General features: G+C 40.3%; 1 protein-coding gene across 1 annotated transcript; it reads left to right on the plus strand.

The window, feature by feature from the left end:
• Positions 1 to 854: 854 nt before the first annotated feature.
• Positions 855 to 9107, plus strand: LOC110509011 (sentrin-specific protease 5). Its single transcript, XM_021589946.2, has 11 exons — positions 855 to 996; positions 1375 to 2308; positions 2481 to 2703; positions 2782 to 2887; positions 3668 to 3815; positions 5299 to 5346; positions 5581 to 5658; positions 5980 to 6117; positions 7896 to 7979; positions 8155 to 8205; positions 8349 to 9107. The coding sequence occupies exons 1-11, from the start codon at positions 890 to 892 to the stop codon at positions 8457 to 8459; spliced, it is 2028 nt and encodes a 675-aa protein (XP_021445621.1). The 5' UTR covers positions 855 to 889; the 3' UTR covers positions 8460 to 9107.
• Positions 9108 to 26407: the final 17300 nt, after the last annotated feature.

Consider the following 26407-nt stretch of genomic DNA (forward strand, 5'->3'; position numbering starts at 1 on the left):
ACATATTTCCCACAATGAATTCGAAAACAAATCAAATTTTGATAAACTCCCATATCTATTGGGTGAAATACCACAGTGTGCAATCACAGCAGCAAGATTTGTGACCTGTTGCCACAAGAAAAGGGCAACCAGTGAAGAACAAACAACATTGTAAATACAACCTATATTTATGTTTATTTATTTTCACTTTTGTACTTGAACTATTTTCACATCATTTCAACACTGTATATGGACATAATATGACATTTGAAATGTCTTTATTATTTTGGAACTTTTGTAGGTGTAATGTTTACTGTTCCTTTTTTAATGTTTATTTAACTTTTTTTTAAATGATCTATTTTACCTGCTTTGGCAATGTAAACATATGTTTCCAATGCCAATAAATCCCCTTAAATTGAAAATATTTTATTGAGAGAGAGACAAACACACACGAAAATAACACATACATTGACATGTATGGATGTAAAATTTGCAAAATAGCATAACTTGGCATCTCTCATAATTGTATTTACTTTTTTCAAAAACCCACTGGCTGTATTTGATTGAGCCTCATTTATTGAAATTGAATCAATTAATGTATTTATTATTATTGAACGTATTATTCTGATCACTTTTTTCCTTGATAAATTCCGATTGGTACCGGTCGTATCTAGTTATCACAGCTACAAAGTCGTAATTATGGTTTAATCCCGCCTATCTCTACAATGTATCTTCTTGAAACTTTACCACTCTGCTAACCTTATGCCTATCTCTACCCTTGAATGAAGCCCAAAAAGCAAATGTTTGTTTTCATGAATTTGTACGATATAATCCATTTTTACTTTGTGGCTGTGGTAACTAGTGACCACGGAAGCCAGTGCCGTGACGTATTCAACGTGCGACCGCTTGCATGAAATCGACACAATCAGTCGTGATGTATTTCGCTACAGGCGTCTGGTCGTCCAGGAAAAGAGAGTATACACGAAAATTATGTGGTCCAGGTATCGGCTCATTTGGGTAAATACATGTTGCTACATATTTCTGAATTAATTTGAGTCAGGCAAGACCATACCAAACATGCTGACGTCTGATAGTGTGTGCTACATTTTGGTTAGAGATTTTTTTTTGCTGCACGCTTTGGTCCCAAATCCTTTCCGTGTGTTGTTGCTCTGACACGACACACGAGGGCTAGCTTCAAACGTGGTTTAAATTAGCTAACTAGCATACCGGTAGTTAGGATTCACAGTAGCCAATAATCAAAACATTTGTAATGCCGTGCCAGTATGTACATTGCCAGAGAGTAGGTAACGCTACTATGAACTAGCTAGCAGAGTTATATATTAGTTAAATTAACCATCTTAAGGGCATGTTTCTCTCACCGTGTGGTGTCTATAGTACGTCTAGCCGGTCGGCTGAGAAGGTAAAGAATGGCAAAATAGAAGGCAATGGGCAGGTGTCTTGTTTTCCTTCCTCGGACCCAACTGAAGGCACTCAAATGGGGAGCCATACCCTGGAGACCATGACCTATTCGAGTCATTCACACAAACGCTGGAAGCTCTCAGCCGTCCAATCAAACACAAGGCTAGAGCTATTAGTCCCTCACTCACTCAAGAGCAGGGAAAAGCACAAACTTCAATTGGAGCCTTCCATTGTCTCTGCTCCATTCCTCCCTCGTGTAGCTATTAGCAACCATGGGCTTGAACCTGACTCAGAGTGCATTGCTCCCACAGACAACACTCAAGCAAATCTGAGATCAGATCTAAAGCAGATCTCTGTGTCTCATACCTGCTCTGACCTGCCCCTGAGTCAGTCCCCCCCCATGCACTCCCCTTGCCCTCCCTCCACAGTGCACATCAATAGACAGCCCTTGCCAGTCACACACGCCTCTTACCTCTGCTGCAGCCCTGTAGCACAGGTCCACGACCCATCCCTAACCACAACCGCAGCCCCCATTAGATCCACAAACCATAGACGACGCCGGAAAAGAGGCATAAAGAACAACAGAAAAGGAGTCTCTCCTCTCTCCATGCGACTCAAGAGGCAGTCGCGGCGCCGGTGTAACATCCAGTTCTGGTGGCAGGTGTGGAGGAAGTGGCGGCACAGGAAGTGGCGGAGAGCCAGCTGTCTCCTCTGGTTCTCCATGATCAGAGCTAAAAGACTGGCGGAAACCAGGAGGCGCCTGTCTATTTTCAACACACAGATGTCTTATACATACACTGGGGAATTGGAGGAAAGTCAGAAATGGCAGAAGGTACGCAAGGGAAAAGAAGTGGTCACTACGGCCATTGCATGTGATGGTCAAGGCCTGGACAGTGCAGAGGACAGCCAGGCAAGTTCAAATTGCATTACACCAACATAGCAGTCAATACAAAGTCCATGAGCATGTACATGTCATCCATTTATATGCTCAGGCCTATCCAAACACATTTATAAATCAATACATGAGACCCATACTGACAGCAATAAAATCCAAAATAGCTAAATACAGTTGACTTATTTAGGAAAAGGGGAGTTTGGAACAGAAGGCGTGTCCGTCTGTGGGCACATCAGTGCTGTGTAGCAACCCTGTCAAGGTGGAGGACCAGGGCACAGTCAGAGCTAGGGATGCGGCCACCGCCACTAAACAGGACAAGTTGGTGACAAAGCGAGCAGTGCCGTATCCACCTCAGAGCCATCGGGCGTCCACGGACGTCAGCTGGGAAGCAACAACGACGCTCATCCATGGTAAATTAGTTTTCCTTAAACTTAAAATGTTTCCTTAAGTGCTGCCTTGAGTGTCTAATGTTCTTTCTATCTCCGTAGAGTTCCTTGACTGCTTCTATGTGAAGTACGGAAGTTTCATCCCATTGAGCAATAACGATGTACTGAGGCACCTTAACAAGAAGCTGAACACTGACCTTACTAAGGGGCAAGTACATAACAAATACAACAGAGAATACATGGTTTTGGTTCCCTCACTTCACAATGCAATATGTGTAGTATGCCCTGTTTTTCCTGATTATGTGGCCTGACTTGGGTATACTAGGCCACGGCTGCCCAACCCTCTTCCTGGAAAGCTACTGTCCTGTAGGTTTTCAGTCCAACCCTCTTCCTAGAGATCGACTGTCGTGTAGGTTTTCAGTCCAACCCTCTTCCTGGAAAGCTATTCTCCTGTAGGTTTTCAGTCCAACCCTCTTCCTAGAGATCTACTGTCGTGTAGGTTTTCAGTCCAACCCTCTTCCTGGAAAGCTACTGTCCTGTAGGTTTTCAGTCCAACCCTCTTCCTAGTGATCTACTGTCGTGTAGGTTTTCAGTTCAACCCTCTTCCTAGAGATCTACCGTCCTCTAGGTTTTCAGTCCAACCCTCTTCCTAGAGATTCACCGTCCTGTAGGTTTTCAGCCCAACTGTAATTTACCACACCTGATTCTATTTATTAGCTGTTTATTAGCTGCACACCAAGCTGAATCAAGTATTTTAGGTTAGGGTTGGACTGAAAACTTACAGGACAGTGGAACTCCTGGAAGAGGGTTGGGCAACCCTGCTCTATGCCCTAGCTGTATCTTCTATCTCTGGCCCTGGACAACTTTAGACCCAAGGTATAGCCTATCCTGTTGAGGTCACATGGTCAAGGAAAAACTCAGGGCCCTAGGAATTATGAGGCTCTCTACTAAATAACAAAACAGTGTTCTGTTCTGCCCTCTTTCATAGGAAGTATTTCATCTCTGTGGTAGTAATGAAGTACCAGGCTGTCCTAGCGCATAGAAGGATGCCCGCTTTCCGGGTGGTCTACAACAAGCACACTCTGACACTGGAAGACTTGTCTACGCTGGACGATCAGAACTGGCTCAATGACCAGGTTGATGCCTTTTACCCAAATCCACCAATTTCACCCCTGATATACAGTGCCTTTGGAAAGTATTCAGACCCCTTGACTTTTCTAAAAAAAATTGATACGTTACAGCCTTATTCATAACTGGATTCAATAAAATAACAATCCTCAGGAATCTACACACAATACCCCATCTTGACAAACTGAAAAGAGGTTATTTGACATTTTAGAAAAAAAACAGAAATACTTTATTCAGACCCTTTGCTATGAGACTTGAAAATTGAGCTCAGGTGCGTATTGTTTCTATTGATCATCCTTGAGATGTTTCTACAACTTGATTGCAGTCTACCTGTGGTAAATTCAATTGATTGGACAAGATTTGGAAAGGCACACAAATGTCTAAATAAGATCCCACAGTTGACAGTGCATGTCAGAGCAAAAAACAAGCCATGAGGTCGAAGGAATTGTCTGTAGAGCTCAGAGACAGGATTGTGCCACGGCACAGATCTGGGGAGGGGTACCGAAAAATGTCTGCAGCATTGAAGATCCCCAGTAACACAGTGGCCTCCATCATTCTGAAATGAAAAGTTTGGAATCATCAAGACTCTTACTCGAGCTGGCCGCCCGGCCAAACTGAGCAATCGGAGTAATAAGGGCCTTGGTCACGTAGGTGACCAAAAACCAGATGGTCACTCTGACAGAGTTCCAGAGTTCCTCTGTGGAGTTGGGAGAACCTTCCAGAAGGACAACCATCTCTGCAGCACTCCACCAATCAGGCTTTTATGGTAGCGTGGCCAGACTGAAGCCACTCCTCAGTAAAAGGCACATGACAGCCCGCTTGGAGTGGTAGCATGGTAGCATCCACATTAATGTAGAACTTTTTAGAAGCATATTCTGTTATTTACAATAAAAGTGACTCAAATGACACTGTCATTTACCATTCATTTCTAATGGGCACAAAATAATCTGAAACACAACTGGAAAAAAACACAGCAAATGCATCCAACAAATGTTTGTCACAAGCTTCTTGTAATCATTGATTGCTGGGAATATGGGACCAAATACTAAACTTTTGACTATAATAAACACAAAGGAATTTGTCCCAATACTTTCGTTCCCCTAAAATAGGGGCACTATACCAAAAGTGCTGTAATTTCTAAACAGTTGATAATTCCCTCAAATTAAAGTTCACAGTCTGCACTTCAACCTCGTAGTCATTGTATAATTAAAAATTCAAAGTGCTGGAGAACAGAGCCAAAACAACGACAACAACTGTGTCACTGATCCAATACTTTTAGATCTCATTGTATGTCCATAGACTGAAAACTTTCATGACGGGCTGGGAGTTTCTTCTGACCACGTGACCCGATCAAGAAAAACTGGAGTTCACGTGGTCAGGATCAGAAAAGCCTCTTGGTCCGGCGTAGTCTGGTGCGTCATCGGTCCAAAGTTAACTTGCTCAATGTGATGTGACCCTGTTTTGAAATTATTTTGTGGTTTCCTCTTGAAGGTCATGAATATGTATGGAGAATTAATCATGGAGTCTGCACAACACAAGGTAGGATTTATTTCCCATTATATTTCCTCCATTCTATCAAGAAATATTCATAATGTATTATAATGTGTTACATTATAATAATGAGTCTGATCACAGAGGGGTAGAAATTCTACTTTAGCCTGAATCCTGTTGCAATTGGGCTTATATAACAAATGGGAGCAACTTTGTCGTCCCTCCATTTGATTCATGTGGTCTTGGTTCCTGAATGAGCTTCTTCTTTTTTTACTTGTCTAGGTCCATTTCTTTAACAGCTTCTTCCACCGACAGCTCATGACCAAAGGATATGAAGGGGTGAAGAGGTGGACCAGGAAGGTAAAGGCTGAATTTCAGATTGTCTAACTTTGTTTTGATCTTTCAGAATGGATGTCACTCTAAAGCTTCTGATAATCATTGGAGATGGGGTCTGTTCTGTTTCAATTCAGGAGATTAATTTTGATGTACATCAACTTTTAATTGGTGGAAATGGAATTGATCCCGACCCGGACCAGGGTCGTTCATTTTAGCTTTCCATTACTTTTTATTTTATTTTTTACGTTCCGTATTCTAATGAGCACAACCGCTGTTTCACTCCGTGCGAACCGTTTCCTACCCTACTGAACACGCCCCTGGCTTCTGTTCCTCTGTGTCCTGCAGGTGGATCTCTTCTCCAAGGCGCTGCTGCTGGTACCCATCCACCTTGAGATCCACTGGTGCCTGGTGATGGCCGACACCGCCAGCAAGAGGATCCACCTCTACGACTCCCAGGGCATCGTGTTCAAGGAGGCTGCTGAGGTAACGTTGACATAACTTTTACTGATTTAACTTTTGTTTATACAGGTTATTTTCATTGAGATCAAATCTCAATCAGACCTCACAACTGATGCCTCCCTACACCAGCTTGTGTGTGTCTGAACACATTGGTGGCAGGAAGACTCGAGCATATTTTAATAGGATGAACATGAAAATGTTTTTATTTTATTTTTGCTATAATATGCTACTGTGGCTAAATATCTCACTTGACTGAATGGAATGCTTTCATTTCATCCATACCCTTGCCCTGCACATTGTGGAATGACTTAACCAGTAGTGAATGTGTCCATATTCAATAACAGAATATACATTCCAGTGGTGTGAATGTTTAAACAAAATTGGGATCCTTAAACTCTAAGTAAGAGCCTTAACTGAAAAACATGTTAAATTTTTTTCACCCACAAAATTTAAATCACTGCATTTTTCACAAAACACATTATTTTCTGTGTGTAGCCTAGCTGGACTCTATGGCTATAAAGACCTGGGGAAAGTTGTGTAATTTAAATAACAACCAGAGAGGAAGAGGCAAACTTTAGGCCACTTTGGTGAATTTGGGAGACAAGACATTACGAGATACAGACATATGCGCACTGGCCTGCCTGCCCCTTCCTCTCTCTCCCTCGCGTTGGCCTGCCTGCCCCTTCCTCTCTCTCCCTCGCGTTGGCCTGCCTGCCCCTTCCTCTCTCTCCCTCGCGTTGGCCTGCCTGCCCCTTCCTCTCTCTCCCTCGCATTGGCCTGCCTGCCCCTTCCTCTCTCTCCCTCGCGTTGGCCTGCCTGCCCCTTCCTCTTTCTCCCTCGCGTTGGCCTGCCTGCCCCTTCCTCTTTCTCCCTCGCGTTGGCCTGCCTGCCCCTTCCTCTCTCCCTCGCACTGGCCTGCCTGCCCCTTCCTCTCTCTCCCTCGCGTTGGCCTGCCTGCCCCTTCCTCTCTCTCCCTCGCGTTGGCCTGCCTGCCCCTTCCTCTCTCTCCCTCGCGTTGGCCTGCCTGCCCCTTCCTCTCTCTCCCTCGCGTTGGCCTGCCTGCCCCTTCCTCTCTCTCCCTCGCGTTGGCCTGCCTGCCCCTTCCTCTCTCTCCCTCGCGTTGGCCTGCCTGCCCCCTCCTCTCTCTCCCTCGCGTTGGCCTGCCTGCCCCTTTCTCTCTCGCACTGGCCTGCCTGCCCCCTCCTCTCTCGCACTGGCCTGCCTGCCCCGCCCCTCACTCACTTGTGCTGTCTTGCCTGCTCTTTCTCTTCGCCAATGATGCCAGTGTGTGTTCAGTCTTCGGTCTGTTGCGTGTGGAATATGCCAGCCTATTTATTGATGATGGGCCCTGCTTTACTGAAGTTGCAAGACAAATTGCGAGATAGATAGGTCTAGTACACGGTTCTTACTCTGTCTGCCTGGTGGCCAATCTGCCTATACTGTGCCCCTCCCCTCTGTGTTTGTGTTCTTGGCAGTAAAGCAACTAATCGGTCTCCTCCGTTCCAAGTTCCAGAAATACCAATCTTAGCAGTTGATTCCTGGCGGAATCGAATCGTAACACAAAAAAATTGATTCACGTGGAATTGTATTAATTTTATTATAATTGAATGGAAAACAAATAATAAAAAAAACATTGTCACATCCCTAATATATTCATGTTTAATCATAGCTACTTGCTACGTAAGATTTCACACTGACTTTACATAAACAAATACAATTTCCAATCAGTAAAATGCTATTTCACCTGATTTAATGTAGACGAAATCAACATTTATTTTTTCTCCCCTCTTTCCATTCTATAGAATGTTTTAAGGTACATACATACTGAAGCGAAGGAGAGGAAGCAAACTGCATTTCAAAATGGCTGGAAGATGTATATCAACGAGGTATGATACATTGAGCTGTGTGTGGATCTTTGAAATTGAGTTTTAATGTTTGCCTGATCATTTTTTTTAACACAATAGAACAAAAAGACTGGTCTTTAAGGGAAAAATGCCATTTGAAATGTAGCCCATGATAATCACTGTTTTTGGTGTCTAACTCCAAATTGATTTTTCGCAGAGAATACCACAACAGACAAATGAAAACGACTGTGGAGTTTTTGTGTTAGAGGTACCAGCATATATATATTTTTTAAATCCTTGATTATTTGAAGTGTCTGCTTTTATCGTCATGTACCTCTGTGTCAGTGTAATCTTAATAAAGTGTTACTTCCTGTCTCACTCACCCTGTTCATTCGTGTACCTTTGTCTCAGTACTGCAGGTGCCTTGCCTTGGGGAAACCGCTGCAATTCTCCCAAGGGGACATGCCGACTGTGCGAAAGAGAATCTACAGAGAGCTCTGTGAATGCAAGCTCCAGGACTGACAAAATTGACCTTTCACCTTTTCACCATCCTCACTCACCTCACATGCGTCATACTAATTAGGGCACACTGTAGAAAAATGTTTTGCAATGGTAAAAAATAAAAAAGAAGTAGATATTGCCAAGAATCCTTGAGCCATAGAAAAGGGGGGGGTTGTCTGGACCCTGTCATTGTGTTAGCTGATATATTTAATTAGTGGAGAAGCATCTCCACCCCATATTCTGACGACCTGTCGTTTCAAGCCGCATGGTAGCAGACTGACTAGCTGGCATTTATTTTAGCCAATGGCGTATCAGGGTGTAACAAAATATGTTGTGATCAGTCTGTAATGACAGCAGACTAGTTGGTCTCCTGGATTTTTATTTTATAAAGAACTGGTATGAACTTGACTCAACAAAGTCTGAGGCAACTCTATATACACGTGTCCACTGTTTTTCAATGGTTATTGCATTATTCTACATGAGCTTACAACGTTTAGACTATTGTTGAAGGCGGCAGACCGAATAGCAACTTACCTTTGAATGTATTGAACATACGGAATATATTCAATGTAGTTGTTGTTCACACTTTTGTTATAGTTTTGTGTTTTAGACGCTTCTGTATGGGTCAAATTTCAGTTTGTTGCATCGGATAAATTGCATTCATTTAAATGTAAACTGTTGTCCCTTAGATTTGCAATTTACTTTTAAGACTTAAGTTTTCTATTATGTCATGCCTCTATCTCCCGGAGGCTCAGTTCTGTAACAGGATTGGATTGGATTGGATCTAGCAACCTTTCGGTTACTGGCTCTAACCACTAGGCTACCTGCCCCCTAAAAATATTGAACAAAGTTATTGTAAAGTATATGTACTTAGTAATGTTAAAGTAACATAAAATCCATTTGATTTAGAGCCACTCTGTGCATTATTTCACCTAATGTATTGTACATATTTTCACATAACAGATTTGATATGCATGTTGAGATTATGAATTATGGCGATATATATACATACATACGTTTGGACACATGTACTCAATACAGGATTGTTCTTTATTTTTACTACGTTCTACGTTGTAGAATAATAGTGAAGACATCAAAACTACGAAATAACACATATAGAAACATGTCGTTACCAAAAAAGTGTTAAACAAATCAAAATATATTTTATATTTTGAGATTCAAAACATTTCTGATCTGAAACATTTAAGTGTGACAAATGTGCAAAAAAAATAAATCAGGAACGGGGCAAATACTTTTTCACAGAACTGTAAGTTACATGGACTCACTGTGTGAAATTATAGGGGTTTGACATTATTTTTGAATGACTAACCCTTGTGTCCCCCCCCCCCCATACATTCATACCTACCTACCTACCTACATGAACTCAGCAACAACAAAAAAAGGAACGTCCCTTTTTCAGGACCCTGTCTTTCAAAGATAATTAAAAAATCCTAATAACTTCTCAGATCCTTATTGTAAAGGGTTGAAACACTGTTTCCCATGCACCTGTGGAACGGTCGTTAAGACACTAACAGCTTACAGATGTTAGGCAATTAAGGTCACAGTTATGAAAACTTAGGACACTAAAGAGGCCTTTCTACTGACTGAAAAACACCAAAAGAAAGATGTCCAGGGTCCCTGCTCATCTGCGTGAACGTGCCTTAGGCATGCTGCAAGGAGACATGAGGACTGCAGATGTGGCCAGGGCAATAAATTGCAATGTAGGTACCAATACCTAAGACAGCGCTACAGAGAGACAGGACAGACAGCTGATCATCCTCGCAGTGGCAGACCACGTGTAACACCTGCACAGGATCGGTACATCCGAACATCACACCTGCGGGACAGGTACAGGATGGTAACAACAACTGCCCGAGTTACACCAGGAATGCAAAATCCCTCCATCAGTGATCAGACTGCAATAGGCTGAGAGAAGCTGGACTGAGGGCTTGTAGGCCTGTTGTAAGGCAGGTCCTCACCAGACATCACCGGCAACAACGTCGCCTATTTTGTCTCACCAGGGGTGATTGTCGGATTCGCGTTTATCGTCAAAGGAATGAGCGTTACACCGAGGCCTGTACTCTGGAGGGGGATCGATTTGGAAGTGGAGGGTTGGTCATGGTCTGGGGCGGTGTGTCACAGCATCATCGGACTGGGCTTGTGGTCATTGCAGGCAATCTCAACGTTATGTGTTACAGGGAAGACATCCTCCTCCCTCATGTGGTACCCTTCCTGCAGGCTCATTCTGACATGACCCTCCAGCATGACAATGCCACCAGCCATACTGCTCGTTCTGTGCGTGATTTCCTGCAACACAGGAATGTCAGTGTTCTGCCATGGCCAGCAAAGAGCCCGGATCTCAATCCCATTGAGCACGTCTGGGACCTGCTGGATCGGAGGGTGAGGGCTAGGGCCATTACCGCCAGAAATGTCCGGGAACTTGCAGGTGCCTTGGTGGAAGAGTGGGGTAACATCTCACAGCTAGAACTGGCAAATATGGTGCAGTCCATGAGGAGGAGATGCACTGCAGTACTTAATGCAGCTGGTGGCCACAGAAGATGCTGACCGTTACTTTTGATTTTGACCCCCCTCCTTTGTTCAGGGACACATTATTCAATTTCTGTTATTCACATGTCTGTGGAACTTGTTCAGTTTATGTCTCAGTTGTTGAATCTTATGTTCAACAAATATTTACACATGTTAATTAAGTTCGCTGAAAATAAATGCAGTTGACAGTGAGAGGACGTTGCTTTTTTTGCTGAGTTTACATACATCTTTAAGGTCCCTTCATTCAAGTGTTGAATTTCAAGCACAGGTTCAGCTACAAAGACCAGGGAGATTTTTGAAATCTCATAAAGAAGGGCAGTGATTGGAAGATGGGTAACAATAACAAATCAGACATTGAATATATATTTAAGCATAGTCAAGTTAAGAATCATTTTGTGGATTATGTATTAAACCACCCAGACACATAAAAGATAGTAGTCGTCCTGCTGATCTGAGCTGTAAGACAGGAAGGAAACTACTTAGGTACAGTTGATGTCGGAAGTTTACATAAACCTTAGTCAAATGCATTTAAACTCAGTTTTTCATAATTACTGACAGTCAAAATTCCCTGTTTTAGGTCAGTTAGAATCACCATTTTTTTATAAGAATGTGAAATGTCAGAATAATAGTAGAGAGAAGGATTTATTTCAGCTTTTACTTCTTTCATCACATTCCCAGTGGGTCAGAAGTTTACATACACTCAATTAATATTTGGCAGCATTGCCTTTAAATTGTTTAACTTGTGTCAAACGTTTCAGGTTGCCTTCCACAAACTTCCCACAATAAGTTGGGTGAATTATGACCAACTCCTCCTGACAGAGCTGGTGTAACTAAGTCAGGTTTGTAGGCCTCCTTGTTCGCACACGCTTTTTCAGTTCTGCCCACAAATGTTCTATAGGATTGAGGTCAGGGCTGTGTGATGGCCTCTCCAATACCTTGACTTTGTTGTCCTTAAGCCATTTTGCCACAACTTTGGAAGTATGCTTGGGGTCATTGTCCATTTGGAAGACCCATTTGCAACCAAGCTTTAACTTTAACTGATGTCTTGAGATGTTGCTTCAATATATCCACATAATTTTCCTACCTCATGATACCATCTATTTTGTGAACTGCACCAGTCCCTCCTGCAGAATGCGTCTCCTTCCTGAGCAGTATGGCGGCTGGACGGTCCCATGGTGTTTATGCTTGCATACTATTGTTTGTACAGATGAACGTGGCATTTGGAAATTGCTCCCAAGGATGAACCAGACTTGCGAAGGTCTACAATTTTTTTTCTTGGCTGGTCTTGGCTGATTTCTTTTGATTTTCCCATGATGTCAAGCAAATAGGCACTGAGTTTGAAGGTAGGCCTTGAAATACATCCACAGGTACACCTCCAACTGACTCAAATAGTGTCAATTAGCCTATCAGAAGCTTCTAAAGCCATTAGGTAATTTTCTGAAATTTTCCAAGCTGTTTACTTAGTGTATTTAAACTTCTGACCCATTGGAATTGTGATACATTGAATTATAAGGAAAGAATTCTCTCTGTAAACAATTGTTGGACAAAATGACTTGTGTCATGCACAAAGTAGATGTCCTAACCGACTTGCCAAAACGATTGTTTATTTTCACAAGAAATTTGTGGAGTGGTTGAAAAATGAGTTTTAAACGACTCCAACCTAAGCGTATGTAAACATTTGACTTTAACTGTATGTCACCATGAGGCCATTGGGGATTTTAAAAACAGTTACAGAGTTCAATGGCTGTGATGGGAGAAAACTGAGGACGGATCAACAGTGTTGTCGTGACTCCACAATAAGGACAGAGTGAAAAGTAAAAATATTTCAAAACACGCATCTTGTATGCAACAAGGCACTAACAGAAAACTGCAACAACAAAAAACACAGCGAAGGAATTCCCTTTTTGGCCTAATTGCAAACAACGACTTATGTTTGGGGCAAATCCAACACATAACTGAGTACCTGCCTCCTTATTTGCAAGCATGGTGGTGGCTAAATCATGTTATGGGTATGCTCGACATTGGGTATGCTCGACAAATACTGGGGTTATTTCAGGATGAAAAGAAACGGGATGGAGATAAGCACAGGCAAAATCCTAGAGGGAAATCTGCTCCAATCTGCTTTACACCAGACACTGGGAGAGAAATTTGCCTTTCAGCAGGACAATGACCTACAACACAAGGCCAAATCTACACTGGAGTTGCTTACCAAGAAAACAATGAATTTTCCTCAGTGGCCAAGTTAAAATTTTGTCTAAAAATCTTCTTGAAACTCTATGGCAAGAATTGAAACTGGTTGTCTAGCCATGATCGTTAACATCTTGACAGAGTTTGAAGAATTATAAAAAGAATAATGGGATAATATTGCACAATCCGAGTGTATTAAGTCTCTTGGAGACTTATCCAAGAAGACTTGCAGATGTAATCGCTGTCAAATGGGTTTCTAACATGTATTAACTCAGGGGACTGAATACCGATGCAACAACTATAATTTAGTTATTTAATTTCTACTAATCTTTAAAAAATGTTTCTTCCATTTTGACATTTGACATTCCTGGTCAATGCAGAGCATCAAGCCGTTGGGCTCTCAAGTGGAGCAGCGGTCTAAGGCACTGCATCTCAGCAGGGCAGAAGGGGGATTTAATTAAATATTATTTCATTAAGTAAATACAATTAATAATTTAATACTAATTAATTATTAATTCATTGCGTTTAATAATATTTGTTATAACATGAATATACATTTTCATATTCATTCATGCAATATTACAAGACAGACAGATATTGGGTCTCATTCACTAACCGTGAATATGCACAGACGGGTGCTTCTCCAGAGCACAAGATTAAATATACAAATATTTTCGATTTTGTACATTTTTTCTTATTAGAAATGTGTTCTTCTGTACAAACAAATTTTACAACTGCCTTAGACTGCCTTAGACCACTCAGAATTTTGCACGCCCAATTTTTCAGTTTTTGATTTGTTAAAAAAGTTTGAAATATCCAATAAATGTCGTTCCACTTCATGATTGTGTCCCACTTGTTGTTGATTCTTCACAAAAAAATACAGTTTTATATCTTTATGTTTGAAGCCTGAAATGTGGCAAAAGGTCGCAAAGTTCAAGGGGGCCGAATAATTTCGCAAGGCACTGTATTTTATATTTGAGATTCTTCAAAGTAGCCACCCTTTGCCTTGATGACAGCTTTGCAGACTCTTGACATTAGTCAAAAGTTTAGTATTTGGTCCCATATTCCTAGCACGCAATGACTACATTACGCTTATGACTCTACAAACATGTTGGATGCATTTGCAGTTAGTTTTTGTTGTGCTTCAGATGATATTGTGCCCAATAGAAATTAATGGTAAATAATGAATTGTGTTGTTTTGGAGTCAATTTTATTGTAAATAAGAATATAATATGTTTCTAAACACTTTTAAATTTATGTTAATACCACAATGATTATGGAATATTTTGAATGAATCTTGAATAATGATGTGTGAGAAAGTTGCAGAGGGTCAAAGGTCATAGCCCTAAGTCATTCTGCTGTCTATCTTCTCAATAGATTTATATTCATCAAAAATATAAAAGAAACATGCAACAATTTCAATGATTTTACTGACTTACAGTTCATATAAGGAAATCAGTCCATTTAAAAAAATTAATTAGGCCCTAATCTATGGATTTCCCATGATTGGGCAGGGGCTTTGGAGGGCACACCCACTTGGGAGCCAGGCCCAGCCAATCAGAATGAGTTTTTCCCCACAAAAGGGCTTTATTATAGACAGAAATACTCCTCTGTTTCATCAGTTGTCTGGGTGGCTGGTCTCAGACGATCCCACAGATGAAGAAGCCGGATGTAGAGGTTACATGTGGTCTGCGGTCTGAGGCCGGTTGGACGTACTGCCAAATTCTCTAAAACCACGTTGGAGGCAGCTTATGGTAGAGAAATGAACATTCAATTCTCTGGCAACAGCTGTGTTGGACATTCCTGCAGTCAGCATGGCAATTGCGTTTCCAGTCAATAACCGATGCAAAGTGTGTATGTTTATCATGTGTTCCATTTAATTAGCTAGTAAATAAATCATTTAACCAATTTGTGTAGTACTGAATCATAAGTAAGGCTGGGGTTTTTGCAGATGCAATGAGGTTACTACTGTTCAGAGTGATGATATGATAGGAATGGGAAAGGGGGATACCTAGTCCGTTGTACAACTGAATGCCTCCAACTGAAATGTGTCTTCCACATTTAACCCAACCCCTCTGAATCAGAGAGGTGCAGTGGGCTGCCTTAATCGACATCCACGTCTTCGGTACGAGGTTATGATTAAAACGTTGACTGTTTATAGATGTGATAGGTAAATACCTTTTAGAGTTTAATTCGGGAGATGGTGACTCTTTAAAGAACTGCTCTCGTGGTGCCCCAGATCCTATTAAGTTAATTGTTACATTATTAATTTAATCAGGTAACAATTAAACATAGTTAGGTAATTAGATAAATAGCAGTTTTCAGATTAATGTTAAAGTCAAGTCACGACACAGTCTTACGTATGAAATCTCTTAGGCAGCTTATCTTTAATAAAAATAAATAATAAATAATAAATTAAAACAACATAAGTAAACGATTCAGACCTTTGCAATTAAGTTAGTAAGCTTGACAAGTAAGGCTGGGTAATTAAAAAATGAAATCAAAAGGACAATATGTCTAAACAGTAAAAAAAAAGGTAGCTGTAGGATTCAAATATTGTCCATTGTTCATTCATTGGCATGGCGTAATCACTGTGTTAATGTCCTGAACCATAGGCAATATAATTATAACATGTTCAATACTCAGGAATAATTGTATTATTGCTCCTTGTACCCGAACATGAGGGGTGTCCTCATCATTGTCTTATGCTGAGGGCAGCATCCTAGCCATAGGATGCATGATTGTGCATGGATAGCATACCTGAATAATGTTTTGAAGTTTTGAACTTTCTTGGCAGTGGAAAACGTGTATGTTGTGTTCTGGAAGGTCAAGATGAATTTTGCCGGGTGGATGAAGTCACATCTTAGGTTTAGCTTGCGTAGCTGGGTTCTCACCTCATTCTCACCTCGTTCACCTTGGTTCTCTCCCTCTGTTTTAGCAGTTCATCACTCAGGTCTGGGTAGATGCTGATCTTCTTCCCTGCATAGGTCAGACCCCTGGATTACGCTGCAAAGCGAACGATTCGCAGCTTGACTTCAAAGCTGTGGATCCGTACAATCATACAGCGAAAGGCGTTTCGGAGTTGACCAGTGTGGTGCATATGGTTAATCAGTGGCATGGGACCAATCTTCTCCTGCCTGAACAATTCATAGAAAATATTACTCATGGAGGAGGTTGGGTTCTCCGCTTCCACACCAGTTTCAAGTCCTGTGATCTTCACATTCAATTAGCGGGACTGACTTTGGAGTGATTCAGTTCATTATCTCTTCCAACTTAGTTTACGCTGTTTCCAGATCATGGAGTCGCTCATCTGACATATTGGCTGTCTTCTCCAGACATTCCACTTTGATTTAAAACAGGCTCTCGAGTGACGCAGCGGTCTAAGGCTCTGCATCTAAGTGCTAGAGGCGTCACTACAGACCCTGGTTTGATCCCAGGCTGTATCACAACCGGCTTCGATCGGGAGTCCCATAGGGCGGTGCACAATTGGCTCAGCGTTGTCCGGGTTAGGGGAGGGTTTAGCCGGGGTAGGCCGTCATTCTAAATAAGAATTTGTTCTTAATTAACTGACTTGCCTAGTTGAAAATAAAGGTAAAATAAATAATAGGTATCCACTCTGCCAGTGATTCATTTAATATCTCGTATAGTAGCAGCCAACTCTTTCTGTTGTCTGGTGTTGAGAGCCGTCATGTTCACACAGTTGAATTGTGGACGTACAAATTCTAACTGCTGGAGAGTAATGGACCTGGTAGGTATTTCTTGTCCCACACCTTAATTTGATGTTTAGTATTGAGTTTTAGGAAATAAGTCTGTTAATTCATAGTTGTTTGCATAAGAAAGTCACGAAAAGGCCACTAGTTTCAAAGTATGCCACCGGAACCAGAAACCTAACAGCAGCCCTTATCAGAAATGTGGACTGCCTCAGACCACTCATAAGCACATTTCCTTGTTGACACAAGTCAATTTACAAATGAAAATGGTAAACTTTCCATTTAGTTATTTTAGAAGAAATCAAATGTCTATTTTGATTTTACCAGGCAATTCAGTTAAGAACAAATTCTTATTTTCAATGATGGCCTAGGAACAGTGGGTTAACTGCCTGTTCAGGGGCAGAATGACCTTGTCAGCTCGGGGATATGAACTTGCAACTTTTCGGTTACTGGTCCAACGCTCTAACCACTAGGCTACCATGCTGCCCCATTTAACTCCTGACAGATGCGTTCCTTAGGAGAAGTATAGTTATGTTACAGTATCACAATACTGTATGTGATCCTGTGTGGCTCAGTTGGTAGAGCATGGTCTTACAACGGCAGAATCGTGGGTTTGATTCCAGCTGGTTGTAATGCACAGCCTTCCACCATGATGGGAGTTTTGTATGAAAGTCCGATTTGCAGGTCATTCCTTTCAGAGCAGAACAACAACAACAAATGTACGGGGTAGATCAGCTTTAATATTGCAGATATATTGTAGCTTCAGTCAATGTAATTGTCAGCATCATTTCTAATTGCCCATATATTTTTCTGTAAATATATATATACAATGCCAGTCAAAAGTTTGGACACACGTACTCATTCCAAGGTTTTTCTTTATTTGTACTATTATCTACATTGTAGAATAATAGTAAAGACATCATAACTATGAAATAACACATATGGAATCATGTAGTAACCAGAAAAGTGTTAAAAAAATCTAAATATATTTTATATTTGAGATTCTTCAAAGTAGCCACCCTTTGCCTTGATGACAGCTTTGCAGACTCTTGGCATTCTCTCAACCAGCTTCATGAGGAATGTGTTTGAAGGAGTTTCCACATATGCTGAGCACTTGTTGGCTGCTTTTCCTTCCCTCTGCGGTCCAACTCATCCCAAACCATCTCAATTGGATTGAGGTAGTCCCCTGGAATGCATTTCAATGAACATGTGTGCCTTGTTAAAATTAAATTAGTGGAATTGTTTACCTTCTTAATGCGTTTGAGCCAATCAGTTGTGTTGTGACAAGGTTGGGGTGGTATAAAGAAGATAGCCCTATTCGGTAAAAGACCCAAGTCCATATTATGGCAAGAACATTTGAAATAAACAGAGAAACCACAGTCCATCATTACTTTAAGACATGAAGGTCAGCCAATCCGGAACAATTTCAAGAACTTTTAAAGTTTCTTCAAGTGCAGTCCCTAAAGCCATGAAGTGTTATTATGAAACTGGTTCTCATGAGGACCGCCACAGAAAGTTCATTACTTACCAGCCTCAGAAATTGCAGCTCAAATAAATGCTTCACAGAGTTCAAGTAACAGACACATCTCAACATCAACTGTTCTGAGGAGACTGTGAATCAAGCCTTCATGGTCAAATTGCTGCAAAGAAACCACTACTAAAGGACACCAACAAGAGGAAGAGACTTGCTTGGGCCAAGAAACACGAGCAATGGATAATAGACCGGTAGAAATCTGTCCTTTGGCCTGATGAGTCCAATTATTATTTTTTGGGTTCAAACCGCTGTGTCTTGTGAGACTCCGAGTAGGTGAGTGGATGATCTCCATATGTGTGGTTCCCACCGTGAAGCATGGAGGAAGAGGTGTGATGATGTGGGGGTGCTTTGCTGGTGACATTGTTTGTGATTTATTTAGAATTTAAGGCACACTTAACCAGCATGGTTACCACAGCATTCTGCAGCGATACGCCATCCCATCTCGTTTGACTTAGTGGAACTATAATTTGTTTTTCAACAGGACAATGACCCAAAACACACCTCCAGGCTGTGTAAGAGCTATTTGACTGAAAATGAGAGTGATGTAGTGCTGCATAAGATGACCTGGCCTCCACAATCACCCGACCTCATCCCAATTGAAATGGTTTGGGATGAGTTGGACCGCAGAGTGAAGGAAAAACAGCCAACAAGTGTTCAGCATATGTGGGAACTCCTTCAAGACTGTTGGAAAAGCATTCCAGGTGAAGCTGGTTGAGAGAATGCCAAGAGGGTGCGAAGGTCTCATCGAGGCAAAGGGTGGCTACTTTGAAGAATCTAAAATCTAAAATCTATTTTGATTTGTTTATAACTTTTTTGGTTACTAAATGATTCAATATGTGTAATTTCATAGTTTTGATGTCTACATCTATTATTCTACAATGTAGAAAATCGTAAAAATCTAATTACCCTTGAATGAGTAGGTGTGTTCAAACTTTTGACTGGTACTGTATATATACATACATACATACACACATATGTTTATACATACATACACATATTATATACATCTTTAAAAAAACATCCTTTATTATTTTTCCTCTAACCATACCACCCCTTCCCTAATTGGAGTAAACTAAGGAACAACAACACTTAGGCTTCTATTTCCAGCTTATACATACTATATACATTTTACGGACACAATCTATTTTACAATAGTTATCTTTTGTTTGTTTTTACTCATATCCCTCCGCTACCCTTAACCCCTCCCATCTGTTTCTGAAGACAATCCAGTTTGATTTCTATTTGCCATATCTTTTTAACTGTGCTGTTTCACAAAAGTTCTGAACCTATAGACATTTTAAGTACACAGTATATTTTACATTAGTTATCTTGTTGTTATTAGTCCCAACCTTCAGCTCCTCTCAACCCCTCTCATCTATCTCTTAACATCATCCATATTGGATTTCTATTTGTCATATATTTTTCAACTGTGCTGTGATGTTTCACAAAATTTCTGAACCTTTGTATTCTCATAGTTTCTACAGATTGTAAATTAAAGATACACATTTTTGCTAAAAGTATTACTATGTTATTGATCGGTTGACTATGACTTTTCAAATCAATGTTGCAATTCTTCAGTCATTCCTGGACCTGCAACCAAAAACAAGCTACATATGGACAGTACCAAAACTAATGATTTTGTCTCTTCGCAGCAAAATCTGCAGAGCAGTTATGTTTGTATCCCCATATATAAAACATTATACTGGTTGCAAAAATGTGGTATAATAATTTACAGAAAAACATTCTGAAGTTCTAAGTTTTGAATCCGGTGTCGTTTTGAGTATCAGTCCGTAAACCATATGGAATTAGTACCTCAAAAATCTCTTCTATTTTGCAGTCTGTATGGCACACCTGTCAATTTTTTGGTCCTTAAATTAAACTGGTATACTTTTTTATTAATCACTGATGCTGACCTTCGGAACATCTACATAAAGTCTAATAAATCCATGTAATATAGCCTACACCTCCACAATAAAGCCATTATTTATTTTAGAAAGGTCTAAAGAAGCATGATATGAAGAAAATGTAGTCTATTTCAGAAGAACATAATAGCACACTCTGAGTTGTCCTTATGTTAAGTCCTGATCTGGCTATACAAATGGCCATGGGCTACACTAGTTAATTTAGCAGACAAGATTTGCTTAAAATTCTGTGGCATTATTTTATGGTATGAAGAATACAATTGAACAAAGCTGAATAAAATAGAAAGGATATATCACATGCGGCTATTCTGTGTTGAGCGGTTAGCAAAGAAATAGGTACTCCTATATGCTAATTTATAGTTATTAATGTAACTTTAGTTGTTCTACAAACTTTGGGATATGTGTTTTGATTTTTAATACATTGTATGGCTGCATGATGATTTGAAAAACTTCACTTGAAAGTCATGGCTCTGCTTTGTTTTTGTTTTTGCGCAGGCTGTACACACTACATCAGTCACTCATTCACAATTTGACAAGCACTTGATAATGTGTAGAATTTCACGGCGGCATCCCCTTTGTGTGGCCGTAATGCACGCAAAAATACATGCCTTTTGCGGCCAGTGGCTGTTGTACCCTCCTCCCTGAGTGCTGCGTACTCCATCACATGATCGGGTCTTTCTCACAGGCTACAAGTGGAGACAGACTCATCAGGGACGCAACTGCGTGCATCCTTATCCAATTCCAAGGTGCATATTGAATATATTGCAAGAACTGCCCACATTTACTTTAGTCAGCCAACAAGATGAGTAGGCCTAACTGACAGCAAAAGCACTAGCCTATGTCAATCTACTATCCCCCATAGTACAAAGGTCAACCTATTCTATTCTGTGCGAGAGATAAATATTCCAAACATAGTCGGGGACAGTTGTGGGACACGATAGATCCCAAATTAATACAACCACTAGCATCAACATTTTTTTTAACGAAATGTGGCTGACGCAACAGATCAGAACGTTTAGCTTAAAATGTTGATAAACTATTAGTCTGTTTCTTCACTTTATAAGCACAGCAATGCGCACATGGTAGTTGGCTATAAGCGTGAATGTTCCATTAGTGGAAAATGCCATTATCAAAAGTGACTGCAAATGCAATTATGCATGTAATGCTTTTATTATAAAGGTGCTATTTTATAGTGAAAATTAACTTCCCCAAACTTGAAACTCACGTGCTGCTTATATCTGCTTATTTGCCTGTTAGGCTCCACACCCCTTGTAAAGCGGATTAATGTGCTTCATTTTAAGACGTTATTTGGCCACTTTAGTTGTGATACAAGCCTTATTAAAACATATAGGCCTATGGGCTAGGCTACATGAGGTGTGCGACTATGATTAGAAAAAATCAATACATGTCATCTATGCACTTAAATAGCCAATGGAGGACACTTTCCCTGTGGATTATTGTCATGCCAGCCAGGTAGGCTATACTCCTGTTGTATATATAAGCAATGTGCTTAATATTAGGAAAGTTGATAAATAAATATAATAGGCCTAGCTAGGGCTGGGCGGTATACCGTATTTTATGATATACCCGTATTGATGCACGGATTTGGGTTTTTGGTTTGGGTTTTTACTTTACCTTCTATAACGGTATATGAATGTTTGGTTTGTGAAATGGGATACACCGTGTGTAACGTACATTTTTATAGTTTACTTCTCCGCTCTCTCTCCATGCCACTTTCCACACAGACCTAATACCGCCCCCTGTCACTCAAGGATGGCATTTGTTTTTACTCAATCACGAGACACTTGTGTTCAGTCTGGATGGTCAATGTAGCACATGCAACAATATTGATGACAACGATGGTTTTCACTTTGCTTCTTAATATAAATCCACTAGCATTCTATAATTACACGATTTGTTTGTGTTTCTTACATCTGCTAACACCTAGATTGTATTTTCTAAGCAAGTTGGGCCATAATCCTGTTAGCTGCTAACGCTAATCGCCAGCTAGCTGTTACATGTACTGAGTCAGAGCAAACATAATTAGCTATGCAGCCTAATAATACCAGTGATGGTGTAGACCTAAATCAGCATTCAGCATATCGTTTGTGCAACAGTATCGTCTAAATCAAAGAGGAATATGCAAAGCAAGAATAAGATAAATACATGAAGTAGTTAATAGAAAACATTCAATGTAGCCAAAGATTATAGGGTCCCCTAGAAAACACTGATCAACACTTTAGTTCCTACCCTGTCACAATAACTCCTCCCTGGCATTATCATTCGTTGTCATGTCAAACAACACTGTATTCAAAGTGCCCACTATTATATTCTAACAATAGAATTAGAATAGTCATTCTATTTCCATGATTCCAACAGTTCACCCAAGTGTTTTGCTCTAAATCGCAAGTCAAATCGCAATTGCGACATTTGGTTAAAAATAAGTCCTAGATTATTTGCCCATATCGTGCAGCGCTACATGGCAGTGTGGAAATGATCTCAATTGAGTGCAGGAAATACAGAACATTATAAATCTGCTGAAATTTGTTTTGGTTGAAGTTGAATTGAACAGTATAAAACAATCAGAATGGAGAAAGACCCATTGAAATCACTTAGAGTGTATGTGTTGCCACCCTAAGGTCACACACTACTTATAAAGCAGCCCTAAGCCTAGCTTATAGAAAGCTTATAGAAAGCTGATCCTCCTCTTGTTAGTAGAGGCCATGACTCTGTTTTCTAGCTCAATTGCATAGCCTATTGAAATGTTGCGCAACATGAGTTCATGGGCTCTCATGAAGTGTTTGATTAATACATTTGCATTGATGTCAAAGTGATTAGAGGGACAATAGCGTGCTGAATACGAAGCAGTTAGCAAGTTTGGTAGGTTACTAATGACCATCAGCAGCTTCAGAGCTTGGAGAAGCCTATCACTAAATGGTTACATGGAATATGACTGCCTTCATGACTGGAGACCGCAGGTGTGGCGGTAATACGGTAACTGCAACAGCCTAATCACAACACTGAAGTGTAAAGTGCTTCCAATTTGTTTTCTGGACTTGATCTTTGTATTTACCATTTGGATCCTGTTTCAGTAATAATGAAATCCGACCTTCTTGTTGAGTATCTGATAATCTACAATTTTTATAGGAGTGTATAAAACATGATAATAACGGTCCTCTGAGTACATCACAAAAGGATTGGTATACCTCAACTGGTAGACCATCCAGCCCTGGAGTTTTCCTGGACTTAAAGGCTTTAATTGCATCAAGAAGTTCCTCTGTAATTTGGCCTTCACATGAGTCTTTCTGTACAGCTGTTAATTTTACATTATAAATCAAATAAAAAATGGAGATGGAGGAGACTGAAATGAAAACATATGCTTAAAGTGCTTTGCTTCCTCTTTCAAAATATAGTTTGGTGAATTATCGGGGTCATTTTGGTAGCATTATTATGTTGAAGATTTAAAAAATCATTTGGTTCATTTTTACCCATATTTCATCATGTTCTCTTTAAATTTTATAATATATTACACTTGATCTTTCTTGAACAAGTTCCTCCATTTATTTTTTGTTTTTCCTCTAACTTATTCTGTGTCTCTATGGTACAGTTTTTATTGGTATCTATCTTTACTGTTAGTCCTTCCATTTCCTTTTAAAAAATGGACTCTTTTGACCTAAATTGCCTTTGTTTTAAAGATGAGTACTTCATTGCATGGCCTCTAAAGGGACATTTAAAAGTGTCCCATACAATAAGAGGATGTGCTGTACCTACATCTGAAGTCGGAAGTTTACATACACTTAGGTTGGAGTCATTAAAACTCGGTCTTCAACCACTCCAGAAATGTATTGTTAACAAACTATAGTTTTGGCAAGTTGGTTAGGACATCTACTTTGTGCATGACATAAATCATTTTCCCAAAAATAGTTTACAGACAGATTATTTCACTTATAATTCACTGTATCACAATTCCAGTGGGTCAGAAGTTTACATACACTAAATTGACTGTGCCTTTAAACAGCTTGGAAAATTCCAGAAAATGAGGGTCATGGCTTTAGAAGCTTTTGATAAGCTAAGTGACATAATTTCAGTCAATTGGAGGTGTACCTGTGGATGTATTTCAAGGCCTACCTTCAAACTCAGTGCCACTTTGCTTGACATCATGGGAAAATTAAAAGAAATCAGCCAAGACCTCAGAAAACAATTTGTAGACCTCCACTAGTCTGGTTTATCCTTGGGAGCAATTTCCAAATGCCTGAAGGTACCACGTTCATCTGTACATACAATAGTATGCAAGTATAAACACCATGGGACCACGCAGCCGTCATACCGCTCAGGAAGGAGACGCGTTCTGTCTCCTAGAGATGAACGTACTTTGGTGCGAAAAGCGCAAATCAATCCCAGAACAACAGCAAATTACCTTGTGAAGATGCTGGAGGAAACAGGTACAAAAGTATCTATATCCACAGTAAAACGAGTCCTATATCGACATAACCTGAAAGGCCACTCAGCAAGGAAGAAGCCACTGCTCCAAATCCGCAATGTAAAAACCAGACTACGGTTTGCAACTGCATATGGGGACAAAGATCGTAATTTATGGTGAAATGTCCTCTGGTCTGATGAAACAGAAATAGAACTGTTTGGCCATTATGACCATCATTATGTTTGGAGGAAAAAGGGGGAAGCTTGCAAGCCGAAGAACACCATCCCAACCGTAAAGCACGAGGGTGGCAGCATCATGTTGTTGGGTTGCTTGGCTGCAGAAGGGACTGGTGCACTTCACAAAATAGATGGCATCATGAGGAGGGACAATTATGTGGATATATTGAAGCAACTCAAGACATCCGTCAGGAAGTTAAAGCTTGGTCGCAAATGGCAATGCAAGGCAATGCTACCAAATACTAATTGAGTGTATGTAATATTCTGATCCACTGGGAATGTGATGAATGAAATAAAAGCTGAAATTAATCATTCTCTCTACTATTATTCTGACATTTCACATTCTTAAAATAAAGTGGTGGTCCTAACTGACATAAGACAGGGAATTTTTTACTAGGATTAAATGTCAGGAATTGTGGAAAAACTGAGTTTAAATGGATTTGGCTAAGGTGTATGTAAACTTCTGACTTCAACTGTATGTTATGTCGGAAAACGTCAGTTCTAAATTATTCTGTCCTAGTTAAAAGCAAGTTATCATCCAATAGGCTTTGATTAAATTTCCAATATCCTTGCCCACATGGAAATTCTGTAAGTGTAATGTTATAGGCCAATTATTTGATGGTCCGACCGCATTCTGTCCCCTATCAATTTAAAAATTGATTCTGTCCCCTATCAATTTACAAAAAACATTTAGTGCTAGCGAGAACGACATAAGAAAGTAGTCAAGACGACTAGCTTGATTGAGCCTCCGCCATGTATATGTCACTAGGTCAGGATATTTAAGTCTCCATATATCCACTAGTTCCAATATATCCATGATTTCGATATTTCCTTAAGTGAACGAGGGTAATAGTTTGTTGTGTGATTTCCCTAACGGTCCATTGCGGTATTTAAAACTGTATTATAATCTCCCACCATAATAATAGAGTCTTGTATTGCTTGTAGGTTTGATAAAGTATTATATATCATTTCAAAGAAGTGTGGATTATCATTATTTGGACTGTATGGATTAATGAGCCATATCTGTTTATGGTCTAATAACATATGTAAATAGTTAAGGTAAGGTTTGTGGGAGGGTAAATGGATCCTAAACCTGTGCATAGGAAGTGGGAGCAACAGCTACCCAGAACATTCAATCAACACTTTGTAGCCCATGTTGGTTCCCGATGGCCCTTTGTTATCCATGTTGGCTCTCATGTGCTCCTAGTTGTCCATGTTGTCTCTCATGTGCTCCTAGTTGTCCATGTTGGCTCTCATGTGCTCCTAGTTGTCCATGTTGGCTCTCATGTGCTCCTAGTTGTCCATGTTGTCTCTCATGTGCTCCTAGTTGTCCATGTTGGCTCTCATGTGCTCCTAGTTGTCCATGTTGGCTCTCATGTGCTCCTAGTTGTCCATGTTGGCTCCAATGGATCG

Source organism: Oncorhynchus mykiss, chromosome 28 (assembly GCF_013265735.2).
Source record: "Oncorhynchus mykiss isolate Arlee chromosome 28, USDA_OmykA_1.1, whole genome shotgun sequence".
Classification (NCBI taxonomy): domain Eukaryota; kingdom Metazoa; phylum Chordata; class Actinopteri; order Salmoniformes; family Salmonidae; genus Oncorhynchus; species Oncorhynchus mykiss.